Source organism: Sinocyclocheilus grahami, unplaced genomic scaffold (assembly GCF_001515645.1).
Source record: "Sinocyclocheilus grahami isolate Dianchi unplaced genomic scaffold, SAMN03320097.WGS_v1.1 scaffold1162.1, whole genome shotgun sequence".
Lineage (NCBI taxonomy): Eukaryota > Metazoa > Chordata > Actinopteri > Cypriniformes > Cyprinidae > Sinocyclocheilus > Sinocyclocheilus grahami.
The window spans coordinates 298155-313946 of record NW_015506341.1 but is presented as its reverse complement, the minus strand read 5'-3'; the positions used below and the strand labels follow the sequence as shown (position 1 = coordinate 313946).

The 15792-nt window shown below is 40.5% G+C and overlaps 1 protein-coding gene across 1 annotated transcript; it reads left to right on the top strand.

Annotated features, from left to right (window-relative positions):
* The first annotated feature begins 9608 nt into the window (after window positions 1–9608).
* Window positions 9609–15423, top strand: LOC107567481 (stanniocalcin-2). Its single transcript, XM_016253176.1, has 4 exons — window positions 9609–9852; window positions 11976–12118; window positions 12392–12603; window positions 13704–15423. The coding sequence occupies exons 1-4, from the start codon at window positions 9714–9716 to the stop codon at window positions 14059–14061; spliced, it is 852 nt and encodes a 283-aa protein (XP_016108662.1). The 5' UTR covers window positions 9609–9713; the 3' UTR covers window positions 14062–15423.
* Window positions 15424–15792: the final 369 nt, after the last annotated feature.

The following is a 15792-nucleotide window of genomic DNA, read 5'->3' as shown; positions in this document are numbered from 1 at the left end:
GTGTGTGTGTGTATATATATATATATATATATATATATATATATATATATATCACTTTAAACGTGTGTTAATTTAAATGATTTGAGCGCATAGGATGTCGTATAGGATGATTGAACATTTATAATCAGACAACATCCTGCTGATGGCGGACGGTCACGCGTGATTGGGTGATTTTGGCTCCTGTCTCCAGATGGAGGATGATGGACTGCTGATGTTTGCGCTAGGGGTGGGCTAAAGGGGCTGAGGCCCTGAATGTTTTAATTACTATGCCCTCTATGCATCATCACTGGGTTTTCATGCTCATTAAAATCATTTCTATTAGAACCGCAGATTTGCTCTCTGCACATCCAAAAGTGTCTACTTATGTTGTCATTCACTCCTGACAAGAACCGCCCACTGAGGCTCGAACTTCTGACCGACATGTAAACTGGCCAACCATCGGTAAAAAGTTACAGCAGCTGCTTCAGGTGTCTGTAACTTACTGTGAAACCTATCACTATAATACCGATTTTGCCATTTGTCAAATCAGGTTATTTGTTACTGAGCACTGTCACTGTGAACAATTAATATACATATTTAATCACAGAGTTATATGCAGTCTTCCTAGAACACACACACATTTAGAACAATTATAAGAACGGTTTGGTTAGGATGGTCTGTGGCAGACTTTTCTTTGTGTAAGGGCAACAATTCAATAAACAAGGAATAAATATTAAGTGATTTAAATATTAAGAGACAATATTGTCTTTTGCCCTAATCCCTTCAAAGGGTTTACCCTCCGGAGTGAGAGGTTCGAAGGGATGAAGGGTATAGGGGTAAAAAAAAAAAATTTTTTTGGAACGCACTTCTGCATCATCTTAATGAGACGATCAAGGTCGCACATTTTGTATGCTTGACCCCCAGTCGACTTTTACGTTAAATATAATGTATATTTGTAATGTATATTGTGTCTATGTATTTGAAACATTTGAATGGGCTGATAAAGGTAGCTGTAAAGTATTTTGTTGAAGTACAATGTCGTTTTGACCATAATAATGTACCAAATCTAACTCGTAAACATGTTACAGTAGTATAGAAAAATACTATACATACATTTATTGGCGAAGTCAAACTCTGTGACGCCAAACAATTTCTCTGTGCAAAGGATCATGAGGCCCGAAGTGTCCATCAGTTGTACACTTCAAAATCCATCATTCCGAAGGGCACTTTGAAGTGGCCGGTTTTGAGCACTTCGGTTTGGAACGACCCTTCAATATGGCGGCCATGTTTGTTTTAATAAGGGCGATATATCCCGTTTGGAACGCACCGAGTTATTATTATGACTTGCCGCCCCCTACTGGTAATTTTAAATTTCATATTTAAAACTATTATTATAATTTTTTTTCTATCATATTTCTATATTCTGCTTTTTATATTTAAAACATTAATCTCATAACATTATTTATGCAACTTGTATGTGCAATGTAATGCATGTACAAGTGCTAGAAATATAAAAAATAAGTGTTTAGAACGCTGCATGATTAATTAGATATTGTCACGGTGTGTACTGTGAAGGAGCGAGGAGACGAAGGAGAATCCAGAATTATCACAGACTTTATTTTACACCAAGGAAATCACACATAGGTCACGGGGATCGACGTACAATACCGGATGAAGAACTTAGAACAGGAAACACTTAAAATATACATGACATGACGAGGGGATGACGAGAAACACCAAGGAGAAATAAACATAATTGCACATGAGGGAAAACTGGGTCATGGAAAGAACGTGGGGGAGGAAAACACAAGACACAGAACACAGGAATAACATTACTCCCCCTATTAGTAATGGAGTAATGTTAGTCCTGTGTTCCGTGTCTTGTGTTTTCCTCCCCCACGTTCTTTCCATGACCCGTTCCGGGACCCATGGCGGATCAGGCAGACTAGGAGGCCACAGCGGAGCAGGCAGACTAGGAAGCCATGGCAGAGTAGGGCGTTCAGGAGGCCATGGCGGAGTAGGGAGCTCAGGAAGCCATGGTGGATCAGACAGTTCAGGACGCCATGGCGGATCAGACAGCTCGGGGAGCCATGGCGGAGCGGCCTCCGTGGCCTTGGCCTCGGCACTCAGCCCGGCCTCTACAGCTGGAGCCCTCTCTTGGCTAAACTCGGGGACTGGAGCCCTCTCTGGGCTAAACTCGGGGACTGGAGCTGACACTGGAGCTGGCTCAGGGGCTAGGATGAGGGTTGAGAACAGTCTTTTCCTCCTCATCCTCCTCCTTTGGTTAGGGGTGAACGTTGCGGCTGGCAGGCTTGACTGCTGAACGGCTGGCAGACGTGAAGATGGTGCGGCCGGCTGGCTTGACTGAGGAACGGCCGGCGCTCCTGGGCTGAGGACTATGGTGGAGCTTCGGAGAGTTCGGGGACACCCTGGCTTCGGCAAGTGGGCGGAGCCATTGGTGAGGTATGTGGGGGTTCCCGGCATGGGGTGAGCTGGGGAGATACGGCGTGCTCCTGAGGAGGCTGGATGAGGAGACTTGAGATTCGCCTTTACTTCTTCCACTACGAATTCGGAACCATTTAAATAAAAGACGAGCTCAATCAGCTCGATCAGGGAGAAATAACACGTGGGGAGATCTCAGCAGACAGTCTCATCATCCAGCCCCAACAGAAAGCAGGCACCAAGTGCAGAGTCGTGCCAGCTCATCCTATTGGAAAGCTCGAGGAATTCCTCCACATATCCCTCCAATGTCCTACCACTCTGCTGCAGCCCAAACAGCCTGTCCTCAGCCGCTGTCATCTTTGCTTCTGGTCTGGTATTCTGTCATGGTGTGCCTACTGTGAAGGAGCGAGGAGAATCCAGAATTATCACAGACTTTATTTTACACCAAGGAAATCACATGTAAGACACGGGGATCGACGTACAATACCAGACAAAGAACTCAGAACAGGACACACTTTAAATACACATGACATGACGAGAGGATGACGAGAAACACCTGGGAGCAATAAACATAATTGCACATGAGGAAAAACTGGGAAAGCACATGGGAGAGGAAAACACAAGACACGGAACACAGGACTGACAGATATAAAGCCACTTTGTCAATGTAACTTTTATATATATATATATATATATATATATATATATAAACAAGTGTTTCCCGTATTCTGACACATACATGGATGTCTCCAGGCTAAGCCCTGGATATCTACTCACCATAGAACCACCCCTGTTGTTAGATAGATAGATACATACATATATACATACATACATACATTCATAAAGGAAGTATTGTATTTATGCCTAGGCTTATAGACATATAGTGAGTCATTAAAAAGTCAGTGTAACATGTAAATATACATTTTGCAAATTATATTTTACATTTATTAAAGTATTTATTTTTTATATTATTATTGGAAATGTCATCACTTGGCAATGGAATTGCATTTTCCCCACAAATATTTATTCCCTAAAAGTACTAAAAGAATGAATGGAAATGTTAAAGAACCAAAGGAATAAGAGGAATTGAAAATTAAATTCTTTGTTAAAAAAAGTAAAATTCTTTGCAATGTTCATTGCTAACAGAAACCTGACAGCTTGAAACTGTGTTGAACTGAGCTTCATAAGCTCCACGTCCTCCTTGTTTGATCAGGCCAAGTTATAGTGCAAATGAATGAATGTAGTCCAGTGATTCACTCATGGTAGGTTCCTCGGGAAGCAATGATAGATGGTGAACTTTCACCTCTAGTTCAGGAAGCCAAGTGACTCTGACATGTCAGTACTTGGTCTGATCTGATATCAAAGTTGTCCTTCATCATGACTTCCCTTTCAGAAAGATGTGTCATATTCAAAGTAGTGGGACAGTTGCTAGAAACTACTGCACACAGCATAGCGAAAGAGGAGTCTGTCTTGATTTACTCATAACTACCATGTATGAACCACATAGAAGATTCCACACATAGACACCTTGTGCTCCTACTGGCATATTCTGTGTAAGTGAAGACTTGACACTACTGAGAAAAAAAATGAAGAAGACAGAAGTGTCAGAAGCACCTCGGATGCCACAATTATGCTTAGCTTTTGGAATTCCTCTGGAGGCTTGTCTCTCTGGGATCTTTATATCTGTCACAATGTCCAAGCTTGCTGCTTTAGGAAAAATTCAATATGTGCCAACAGACAAAGGGAGAAAAGATAAACAAAGGTCCGGGAGATCAAGATTATAGAGTCAATTTCTTCAAGTCTTGGCAAAACACTCTGTATCTCCACCACCGAAGCAAAGATGCCATAGTTTTTATAGAGTTGTTATATTATTAGGGAGTTGCAATGCATTTCTGAATCAGGTTTATATGACTGACCTATCATTACACAGAGCTAGTCTGGACTCTTATCAGGACATTTCATCCGTCACAAACTGGCACATTTGATACATTCCCATCCTTTATGAAACTGCAAGTCTGTGTGGAAAACATTTTTGAAAACCTTTGAGTCTGAGAGCTGATGTGAAATGTAAGGATTGTGCCACCGTATAAGTGGGGAGAAGCAGGGCAAGTAATACGCACAGTTCACTCTGTATTTTTTCAAGCTTTTGTATAATAATACAACTTTATTAAATCTAAATGTTAAATATGTGAGAGGAAATGTCAGAGGCTGGGGAATTGGCTTAAAATAAGATTTATGGTTTCACACAATTTATTGCTAATCTTCAATAAGCAATATTTCAGTAGTTTTCTTTGGTTACAGGCCTGCTTTTACACAGTTTTCAGATGATAAAGCCAGGCAAATGAAAAACAACATATTTTTAACAAGGAGGCAAACAAGGGTTTGTTTGTTCTGAGAGTGAAGAAAAAATCCTCAAGTCAGGTTTTGAATTTCTGTGCTGAAATTATGAAATGATTTTCATAATTTGAAAAACATTTCATGAAACACAGAGACAAAATTAGACAGGAAAAGTACTTTATATCACTCACCTTGATTAGAATTAAATTATAGGAAGGGTATGTTCATCTTTAATGGCTTGGCAACTGACTATTTACTTTCACATATACGTCCTAATGTCTGTTGATACATACAGTTAAAGGGATAGGGATAAGTCAATGATGGCAGAATTGTCATTTTTGGACAAACTAATCCTTTAATTGCACAAAAATGTCATAGAAAGAGTGGATAACATTGTAATTTACCTGCTGGTGAACTAAGCCATGCTCATGCTATCAGATTAACATAAGAGATAGCAGATCAATCATTGGTGTTTACAGAAGATTTGTGAGCGGGGGAAGGTATGGGAGAGAGTGCTGCCGCTCAACAAAAGGATCTATGCGAGAAGTTGAGAAAAGTGGGTGTCTGCTGTTGCCCTTCCTGTGCCTCAGGCAAGGTCAGAGAAACCCCCCTCCCTCAGGCTTCAGGCGATCGCATGCTCCCAGTCACATAGGCAATGGTGGCAGATGAGGCATCCGTGTGTCTACTTACACACAATCAAATGAGTAAATGCATGACGAACACCATTGCCTCAAGTCAAGGATGCAATCATTTCATTTCAAGCAACCTCTGGAACGAGCTCTATATAGTTATTTTGTGAAACTGCAACTCAATCATGACAACTCTCGGAATGATTATAGCATGTTTTATGGATTTGGCATGCTACTGCCAATAGTACAACAGACAGAATAGGCATACATTTATCCTATAGCATTTATAGACAGGTGGAGCTGGGGAAGGTGGAGGGTTTATTAGCTGCAAATCAGCTTGTCCTGTGTAAATCGGTGACTGCAAGCAGATTGCATTGTAAAGGACCAATCAGTCTGCGCCATGTAGAGTTTCATGACTGAACTAGATAGACGTTTCTTTGCGTTATCCACCCTATTTTTAACATAAGATTATGTTCAGCCATTAGTTGGATAATTTGAATGTGCAAGGCTTCCAGTGTCATTCGCTTTCAATTATTTTAGCTGTACAAAACAGCGCATTATGCTGCTTGACACTGCAAACTGGTATTTCTTATTATATTCTTTTAATGTATTGTTGTAATTGTAAACACACTTGTAGTGCAAACAGATTACTGCACTCTGTTGTTCTTCTAGTCATATACCTATAGTGGCTGATGAATTGGAAGTCTTGCACAAGAAAATAGCTTACTTTCGTGTTGAAAAATACGGTGGAAAATGACGCTGTAGTGATTTTTTAAACCATGTTTGGTAGAGAAAGAAAAAGACTTACAATATAGCATGTGTTCACCTGTTAACTATTCAAACTTGTGTTCATTCCTATTGTCGTTCATGTCAGAGGGTGAATGTGAACAAAGCAGCTCTCAATGACAAAATGAAGCTCTCAATCTTATGCTCTTTCCTGAGCATTGTCAGTTCTTTCCCCATCCAGTGGCTATACAGATCATCGAATGTGGGTCACGAGGCACACAATCTTCTCTTGATTGGCAACAAGTAAATACAGCATTGAGGAGAGGTTTTAATGATCATCTGAGATCTCAGACCCACCACAATGTGCTATTCATCTCTAATGAGTAGTAAGTGTGTCACAGTGCGTTGGCTTGTTGTCTTTGGCCCTCCACGGAGATAAATTTAGCATCCTGTGTTATGGGTTCAAAACAGCATAACCCACTGAAATCCAAATCTTGCCTTACATAACAGAAGCCTTTCTGTAATTCATGACAGTGACCCGAATCGCTCGCTCTCGTTTTCCAGGTTCCCATTGTGTCCGAATGCATTGTTGTCCCGCCTACCAAACCGAAAGTGTGTCCTTCCCGGAGCGTTCCAAAAGCAGATGTCATCAACCCCTCTCCTGATCGACAGTGCAAGCAAGGTAAAGGGTCACATGGCAGCATCACTGAGTCTATTGTGCTGCAGTGGGAAAGCCACACGGACTGTAATGAGCTGGAGGGCTTGGCTGTAATCTGCCAACACTGCTGCAATATAAATCACAGCATAAAAACACTCTATAATAGCACATTGTTCAAAGCCAGTAAAAGCTGGGGTCCAAGGCACTATTTTCACACGTTTGGAATGAAAGTGCATTTTTGGTGCATTGTGCTCATCTTGTAAAAAACACTCCTTTCACGAGTCAGGTGAGTTTATGCAGCAAAGCACGCTTTCAAGTCGCAAAGGCATAGCGAGTCTTTCCAGCATAGTAGGGAGTGCTTTATGACTTGCATATCTTTTTTCTCCACTATCACGGTTCCTGGAAGAAGCTAGGACATTCCTGGTCTTCTTCTCACCGAGCACCCTTCTCTGCTTCCAAGTCACCAAGCTTCCTGGGCCCTCTCCATTTCACCCAGCCCGCTTGAATGTGGGATTAATGGCCCTATGCATCGTGCAGGCCGTTTGGGATATCCGAGACGTTTCCAGCTCCACACAGCACGTTCTCTTATCAATAACACCCGATCATCATGATATCAGTGGTCAGGGGCACATTGGGAAGTATATTATAGAAATAGCTGATTAAAAATTCACCACCAAGCCAGAAGATGTAGCCTTTCATTTTGTAGAAGGACTAGACGCAACACTAGCCCAAAATGATGATGGACTGATGGGATTAGCAAGCTAAGCAAAACAGAAATTGATGCATTTCAATATGATAGCTCACATTTTAACAGACCGTCACTGCCAAGAGGGAATTAATAAGCACTCTTGTTGACAGCCTCATGCAATCTGTGACCAAGGCTGGCATTTTCCAGAAACACAGTGACTGAACGCAAGACATAAATTACAGCATGATTAAAGACCCTCCTGAGAGATGTTTATGTATTTTATACATGGTTTTGGTCTGCTTCATCCCCGTTTATGCGGATGTGATTGCCTTTAATTATTGAGAGGCATCTGATAATGCCAGATGACTGCACCTCTTCTTTTAAATTATGATGTAGACATCACGTTGAAACTGCATTAAAATAAATATAGGCTAGGCTATCTTTTCGTTCGGTAATAGCACATTTCGGGCTGCCGCGGTGCGCGCTCTCTCTCTCACTCTCTCACGCTTTTGGGCATCTCAAAAGTACAAAATATACGAGGTAAACCATCAGTACTCTTTTCGGCGCTCCAGTCGTCTGTGGTGACACGCGTCATTACGAGGTTGCGGTCTGTGAACGCATGCTGATTGGTGGAAACCGAGGGTGTGCGCGCATCATGGACTGGCTTTCTTACAGACCCTGATTCAGTCTATGCTGAGAGGTAGGCACAACCTAAACCACCGCACCAAAAAGGTAAAGCAACTCACAGAGTGTCTCCAAAATGCCATATAGCCTATCCACGGGGTATGGGCACGTTGTGCATCCCTTGAAGCCACAAACGCATCTGTTCTTTCATTTCCTGGAAAGCAAAGCTTAGAGAACTGAAATACCAGATTTTAATTTATAGTCTTTCTGTTGTGAATAATCTTACCAATAGCATTTGAAGTGCTTAACAGCCTATAAAAAAGCTTTGACAGTCTAACCATGTTTTATTCTCCTCTCAGCACGAGAGTGTGTTGACCAAATATTTGTCTGCAGCTTCAGCGCTGCTCACCTATTTTTCGCCTACGGGTGGCCACACATTAAATTTCCAATTCTTAGTAGGCTATGGCAAGCCATTGTAACATTTATTGCTTAAAACAATAGCGAATATATATTTAGGTTATTCGTGCTTACTTTTTATTAGAAGGTAGGCTACTAAGAATGTAGCTAAGTAAATCATCTTTCATTAGTCACTAGTAGTAGCTAATTCATTACATAACAGATATCTGGGCTATTCATTTACTGTAAAATAATTAAAAAAACATTCCAAAATCATTATCCAGTAATTGTTAAGGACATTTCCATTAACCCTAAAATACAACGCAATGAAGTGTAAACACCTGTAAAACAATAATATCAAAAATTAACATTGTGCCCTATTTTTACTGTTTTTTTTTTAAGTGTTGCTATTAGTCCTTATATCCTGATATTATACCTATTTAGAAACTAGTGTGTATTCCAGTTCTTGGTAGAATTATAGTTATATGTGTGTGTTGTTGTTTTATATTAGTTGTTGTTAGTTTTTTTTTACCTTTTTTAATTGATTTTACAGCACATTGGTCAACCTTGCATTGTTTTAATGGTGCTCTATAAAACAAACAAATAATACATGCAGCATGTGAATACAACATGATAGGCTTAAATATTGAAAACTTTGAAATATTGAAATTGTAAACATTTATTGCGGGGTTTTTTTTTGCGTAATTTGTTTTTCTTTTTCATATTTATTTTATGGAAAAAGAATAGTATTGATATTTCCTGTTGGAGTTCTTTATGACTTCTATAAATTCGTGGATTTAATATGCATTTCCTTTCAAATTTGAGTCATATCCTCTTCTGTAAAAATCCATCAGTTACAGTAGACTATTAACAGCAACACCTATAATCACAGGCTGAAGACTCGCATGCTCTTTCTTGTCCTTACAAACTGCTTAATGCCTCGTAAGCATTTGCAGAGTAAATACCCACCCACCCTTTCACATTTTACAAGCTTAGTTTATGTCAAGTAGAGACAACTTTCGCCAGACACACCCCTAAAACTTGTGCGTGGTGGTCTGCGTTTCTGATTGGTCGGTAAGCACGACTGACAACACCTGCTTAACTCCTTCATCCAAATTGACACCCGCGCTCTGGGAAATATATCCAGCATCCATCCCGTCTCCACTCTCACACGCTCTCAGTGTCCACATCAGATCCCGGGCTGACAGCCTGTCATTATTTACCCAGTGTAGAAATGTTGATCAAATGCGCACTAGCTTTGCTGCTTCTCTGCGTCTTGGGGGAAGTGGTGGGAACGGATAACGTTGACGTTCACGAGAGTCACCCCGAGAAACCGGCCAGTCAGAAGGGACGTCTCTCCTTACAGAACACAGGTAAGAGAATGCAAGTGTTGTGAAGCTATATGATCGAAGCCCGGACTGAGTGTTGTGCGTGCGGACACGTGCGTGATAAGATGCGCATTAGCGCAAAACCGGCCAATGCGCATCTTATCACGCGCGGCGCGACGTTTTCCGAAAACGCAGGAAGATGATATCTCGTAAATACGGAGCACGCGTAGAGGAATCCAATATCTTCGTAAACTATTAATAGCGTGACACAAGGCAGGCAAAGGTATACGGTGACATTGCTGTAAGGTTCGAGCGCAGAGAGGATTTGCGTTTACGAACGACATCCTCGGCTGGTATTTTAGTTTTGAGTGCAGATAACTGTCATGCAAAGTGCACGCACGATCATTATAAAGAGCATCGAATATAAACGGACGCAACTTTTGTTGCATTGTGCGGACGAGCAAGTTAAACCTGTAACGTGGAGGGATGCAATGGCTCTACATGTTGCACTAGAGGTGGATCAGACTTAACCTTTCTCACGGCAGAAAAGCAATTGCATCCCATGCATGCATGACAAATAAAAAAAACAGCAGCCATATCAGTTCATATTGGACAACTTTTGCACGGGGGTGACCCAGAGTACGCGAGTATCCCAGAAGAGCTCAGTGGGTCACTGCTGCGTGATTGCGCGCACGATCCACACGTCCGTTCCCCCACAAACAGCTCACTTTACATCGGCACAGATCTACTGCAATGCATGCATACTAATATTGGGTAGTGTATTCATATACAAGCCCTTAAAAACCTCTCGTTTACTGTTTTCTGTCCAGCTGAAATATGTTAGGGAAAACTCTACAAATCTTTTGAACTAGAATATTTAGGTAGAAAATGTATGATTATTTTAAGTGATGTGTTTAGAAATACTATTTCACTTAGTATATTTAATAATACTACTCTGGATATTTCTGTGAAAATAATAACCACTCATCTCTGTCAGACACGTTAACAAAATAGTATGTTTTTGTCCTCATCAGAGCATATGTCTGATTGTCTTCCATCTCCAAGACAGACATCGTTATGTTGTGTTATATGCTCACATAATGTTATGTTGGAGAAAGACAAACAATCAGTCTGTGTTTCAAATGTAATCTCTTTAAGAAAGCATGAGGATTGAAGTAGCCATTGTGAGATCCCTAGAAATAACTTTTTTTGTAACATTCTAGTGCAATTTGTAATGTGATAGCTGCAGAGCTTTTTGCTTTTCATGAACTGTTTTGCCTCATGCTTTTCACACAATGGGGTTTAAATTTCACAGTAAATTGTATTAACTGTTTGCCTTGCGTTAGAGTAAACGTCATTTTTGACTTATTACAGCATAGGATTTGTTCATTTTCAAATAAAAGTCAGTAAATGGCCAATATGCATAATGTTTGTATTTGCCCTCTGGTTGCAGTTGTAAAACGAAAATATTTCATTAATGTAGTTCAGTGCAGCCTTTCTCTTACTGCGCTTCTTTAATAGGACATGACTTACAGACACACCACAAGCCGTTTTCTAAAGTCTGCCATTGTGGTCATGAAAATGCAACTGAATGTGAGTTGATCTAATGTATCAAACATTTATCAGTGCTTCTGCAACCTCTTAATAAGTGAATAAAGTGCTCCTTTGTGTATTAGCATGTTTGAGCAATCAGAATTGCTTTTATTTTCTTTAAAGATCTGATTAAAATTCATATTCATGTTTGCATATGCTATTTGCTATTCTCTATTTCCCTGGTTATTTCCTGAAACTCAGTAGTCCTTGCTCATCTCTACAGCAAGGTAAAAGCAATCTCGTCCTGCCCTATATACAGTTAACCTTGCTTTTCCACATCTCAGGCAGTTGCTGCAAGATGCCTCCCAGTTTGATGGACTTTAATAGCATACCTTAATTACCACAGCGCGCTCTCAGCTAAATTTGTCCCCTAAATACAGTTCTTCAATTTTCACAGGAGAAACAAAGCCAGAAAATAGGCCTCCACATTCATGTGTAAAAGGCTGTGTCAAGTATATATTTCAAAAGCAGCTTTATTTTTTATTTAAAAATAGACCTGTTGTAGAGATGGCTTTGGAAAATGTCGGCTGTGTTGCAAACTCTTTATTTAGCTTTTGTCTTTCTACTCTCCGCAGCTGAGATCCAGCACTGTCTCGTGAGCGCAGGAGACGTGGGCTGCGGCGTCTTCGAGTGTTTCGAGAACAACTCCTGCGAAATCCGGGGCCTTCAGGAAATCTGCATGACCTTCCTGCACAATGCTGGCAAGTTTGACTCGCAGGTAAGCACACGGTTCTCCCACGGGGTTCATGTCCCTCAGACGCAGCCAGAGGATGACCCTGCGACCGGACCGGCCAGCTGGCACCGCCTCCAGCCTGGCTCGTGTTTCACAAGGTGCAGGTGGATTTGAAGCAGAGGGTTTCAAGCTTGTAACGCGGTCTCAAGATGTGTGTCTAGCAAATAAGTTCTACTATTAGTCCATATTATCCCAGCAGAGAAAGAAAGGCTGTTTATGACTGCGCATCTGATAAGACTCTGTCTTAAATACTCACAGGGCAAGTCCTTCATCAAGGATGCACTGAAGTGCATGGCTCACGGCTTAAGGCACAAGTTCAGCTGCATCAGCCGAAAATGCCTGGCCATAAAGGAGATGGTCTTCCAGCTTCAGCGGGAGTGCTACGTGAAACACAACCTCTGCTCAGCTGCTAAAGACAACGTCAATGTCATGGTGGAAATGATACATTTCCAAAACTTATTTCCCAAAGGGTAGGTTTCACACTCGGCGTATCAGCTTTCCCTGCTCTTGTTTGCACTTACTCGTACTATATGGTTTCCTGTTTGTGTGCCTTGGTATTGTTTGAGGTTTTGCGAATAGGCCTTTTACGATCATGAATTATGTGCTGACGATTGTCATACAAATAATGGAGATGTTCATGTCGCTTATAATGTAAGCCTTGCTTGGAATTGTATAATCGCATAGGCCCATGAGATTTATATTTATGCTTTGAAAATTAATATTTATGTAATTAATTGTAATAATAAAATATAATGCGGTCTGATCAAGCCCACAAGCCTTCCTTTCATTTAAAGGCTATCTTTGTGTACTTTAAAAGTGTTTTTATTATTTATTTACTACCCTGGAAAAGATGACACGATATTGCCAATTTGATAAGTGCTTAAAGAGATAGTCCACCAAAAAATGAAAAATCCATGTCATTCCAAACCTTTATAACTTCCTTTCTCCTGTGGAACACATAAGAAGATATTCTGAAGAATGGTGGTCATCAAAACAGTTTCGGTTCCCATTGACTTTCATTTTATGGTAAAAAAATATAATGGAAGTCAATGGGAACCAAAACTGATTGGGAAAATATCTCTTTAAATTTCCTTTATTTGGACTAATTAATTATCCATTATCTCATATCATTGTGGTTAGATCAAATAACCACGATCAGACAATTAACCAATAATCACGTCACGCCTGGTTTCAAGTTTGTTTGTTTATTAAATAAATACAGTTGATGACATAATAAATATCCAAATGAATAAAGTCTGTTATTTCCCTTTAGCTGCGTGTTTCCAGGCAGTTGCTGTACTTTTCCATTTTAAAATACGTGTGGAGCTATGTAAAGTTAATTTAAGTAAGTTAATTTATTTATTCACACACAGTGTTGAGTCTGAGGAGCAGCTGCGTCTCATTAAAGGTCCACACAGTCACTGTACAGTGACATAAACTGTCATTGCCGTGTCTTTTCCAGCACTGGCCTATAATGAACATATGAGGACAACAGGGAACAGAGTCAGCATTTTGAAGTAGAGCAGCAGTGCTTTAACCGTGACTGACTGCTATCATCCCGCTTTCTTAGGCCGTACGTTGAGCTGGTGAACATCTTGCTCAGTTGTGGAGAGGAGGTGAAGGAAGCTATTACGCGGAGCGTGCGTCTGCAGTGCGAGCAGAACTGGGGCGCTCTGTGCGACAGCCTGGGCATCTGTACATCCATCCCAGCTGCTCCAGCATCAGGCGGCCTCGAGCGACGTCCGCCGCTTTCCTCCCATTCAGACGGCGAGCACCACAAGGGCGCTCGACAAGGAAACAAGGACAAACCAGGCAAGGTCGGGTTTGGTTCCCACATGAGAAGCCGGAGCCAAGGCCCGCGCCGCGCCAGTTTAGATGCCGGCCCCGCCGAGCAGGAACACTCAAAGATCAGCGACATTCGGAGGTGAAATAGCAGGATCACCTAAAATGACCATGACACCCCAATCCCCCACTTCACAGACTCAGCAGACCTCTTAATTCAACCCATCCACCCTCACGTCTCCACAGTCATTCCAGCACTCCCAAACTGTACATTTTGCAGGGTAAATGCGGTGCAGCTTTTTTGATACTCCAGATTATAGGACAGATTGTTAATTTTGTAGTATTAAGACCAGTGCTTTTATTTTAGTTCTAATACAGCATCTCTATTTTGCAAATCATACCCTCCTTAAGATTCAATCACCTTGTTTATTTATTTTATGCTTTATGCAGCGTTTGAACATAAAACATGTACATATAAATCTATGTATATCTATATTTATATAAACGCATCTAAATATAGCCTCCATATTCTGTAATACTATATGTAATATAGTGCAAATAATGCTTGCTGTTTTATTAGTTACATTATTGCACCAATTACGCATCTGACTGTAGATATGTAAGATATATTTGTTTGTTTCAGAAATGTGTGTGTGTAATTGTTATTTGAAATACTTGATTAAATCCAAGCTGTACAGGATTGAAGTCCAGGTCTAGCACATACGACGCTCTGTGCTTCATAGAAGGAAAACGAAGTCAAAACAACATCCAGTAACAAGCTTATTGTGCCTTGAGAATATTACATAGAGGCGTTACCCCAAAATGAACTGTGGAACCCGAGCAGATGATATCTGCCTCAAGTCTCAGTATTTGATAAAGCACCCGATAGTATATCGCTTCAGTCTAATGTGTATGCTGCATTTCTGGGCTTTGCCCAAACCGATTAGTTGAAGATAGGAACAACTTTAGCGCACAGTGTCTCATGGAAAGCAGGCCTGCCTGTGCTCTGGCCAAGTCCACAGCCAGCCGCTGGTGTTTCCAAGTAAAAAATAGCAGTTTTCTCCCAGAGCCACTGAGAAGAGCCAGAAGCTGGAATTGTAGTCGGCTGGCCTCAGACCCAGGAACTGGGTTAAGTCTACATAAGAAGCTCAGGGTATTACTGACAATAATATTGAAATGGGTGAATTATTGTTTACTATAGCTGCGAAAAGAATTGTTTTGGGTCCTTGCCACGTGATTGGTTAATAAAATGTTCAGAGCTGATTGTTGGTTTAAGAATAAGGAACAGCCTGTACAGTTCTGCTATTCATCAGCCTAAAGACAACAGTAGTTACTTTGACCAATCATATTCTTAATTCACTCAGGTATTCCAACGAACGTGGGCAAAATGTGATCAACTTTGGGTTTAAACCTGGAAAATGTATTTTCAGATTGTTACAAGAAAAAAAATCTGTGTACAACTATTACATTGAATGATAGATTCCATATTGGTACAGATAGCATGTGCTCCAATTGTTTTAGAAAAATAAATACTGAAGCTCATTTCTTACTCAGATGTGTCTTTCTAGATCATTTTTTCACACATTTTATCACACACAACAAAAGTCATGAATTAGACAGTTATTTATAATATATATTATTTTTAATATTATAATATTACTTTTTTTTTTATTGTGGTCATTTGTAAAAAAATAAATAAAAAATTGGCTTTGGCATTACTGTATTGGCCCGAATATAAGACGACCCTGATTATAAGACTACCCCCCTTTTTCCAGATGTACCTTTTGGAAAAAGGCTTTTTAAAAACCAAATCTTGTTTTTTCTCAGTAAAACACATTTTGTCTTCAATTATTTTCATATTGCATATTTTTCCTATT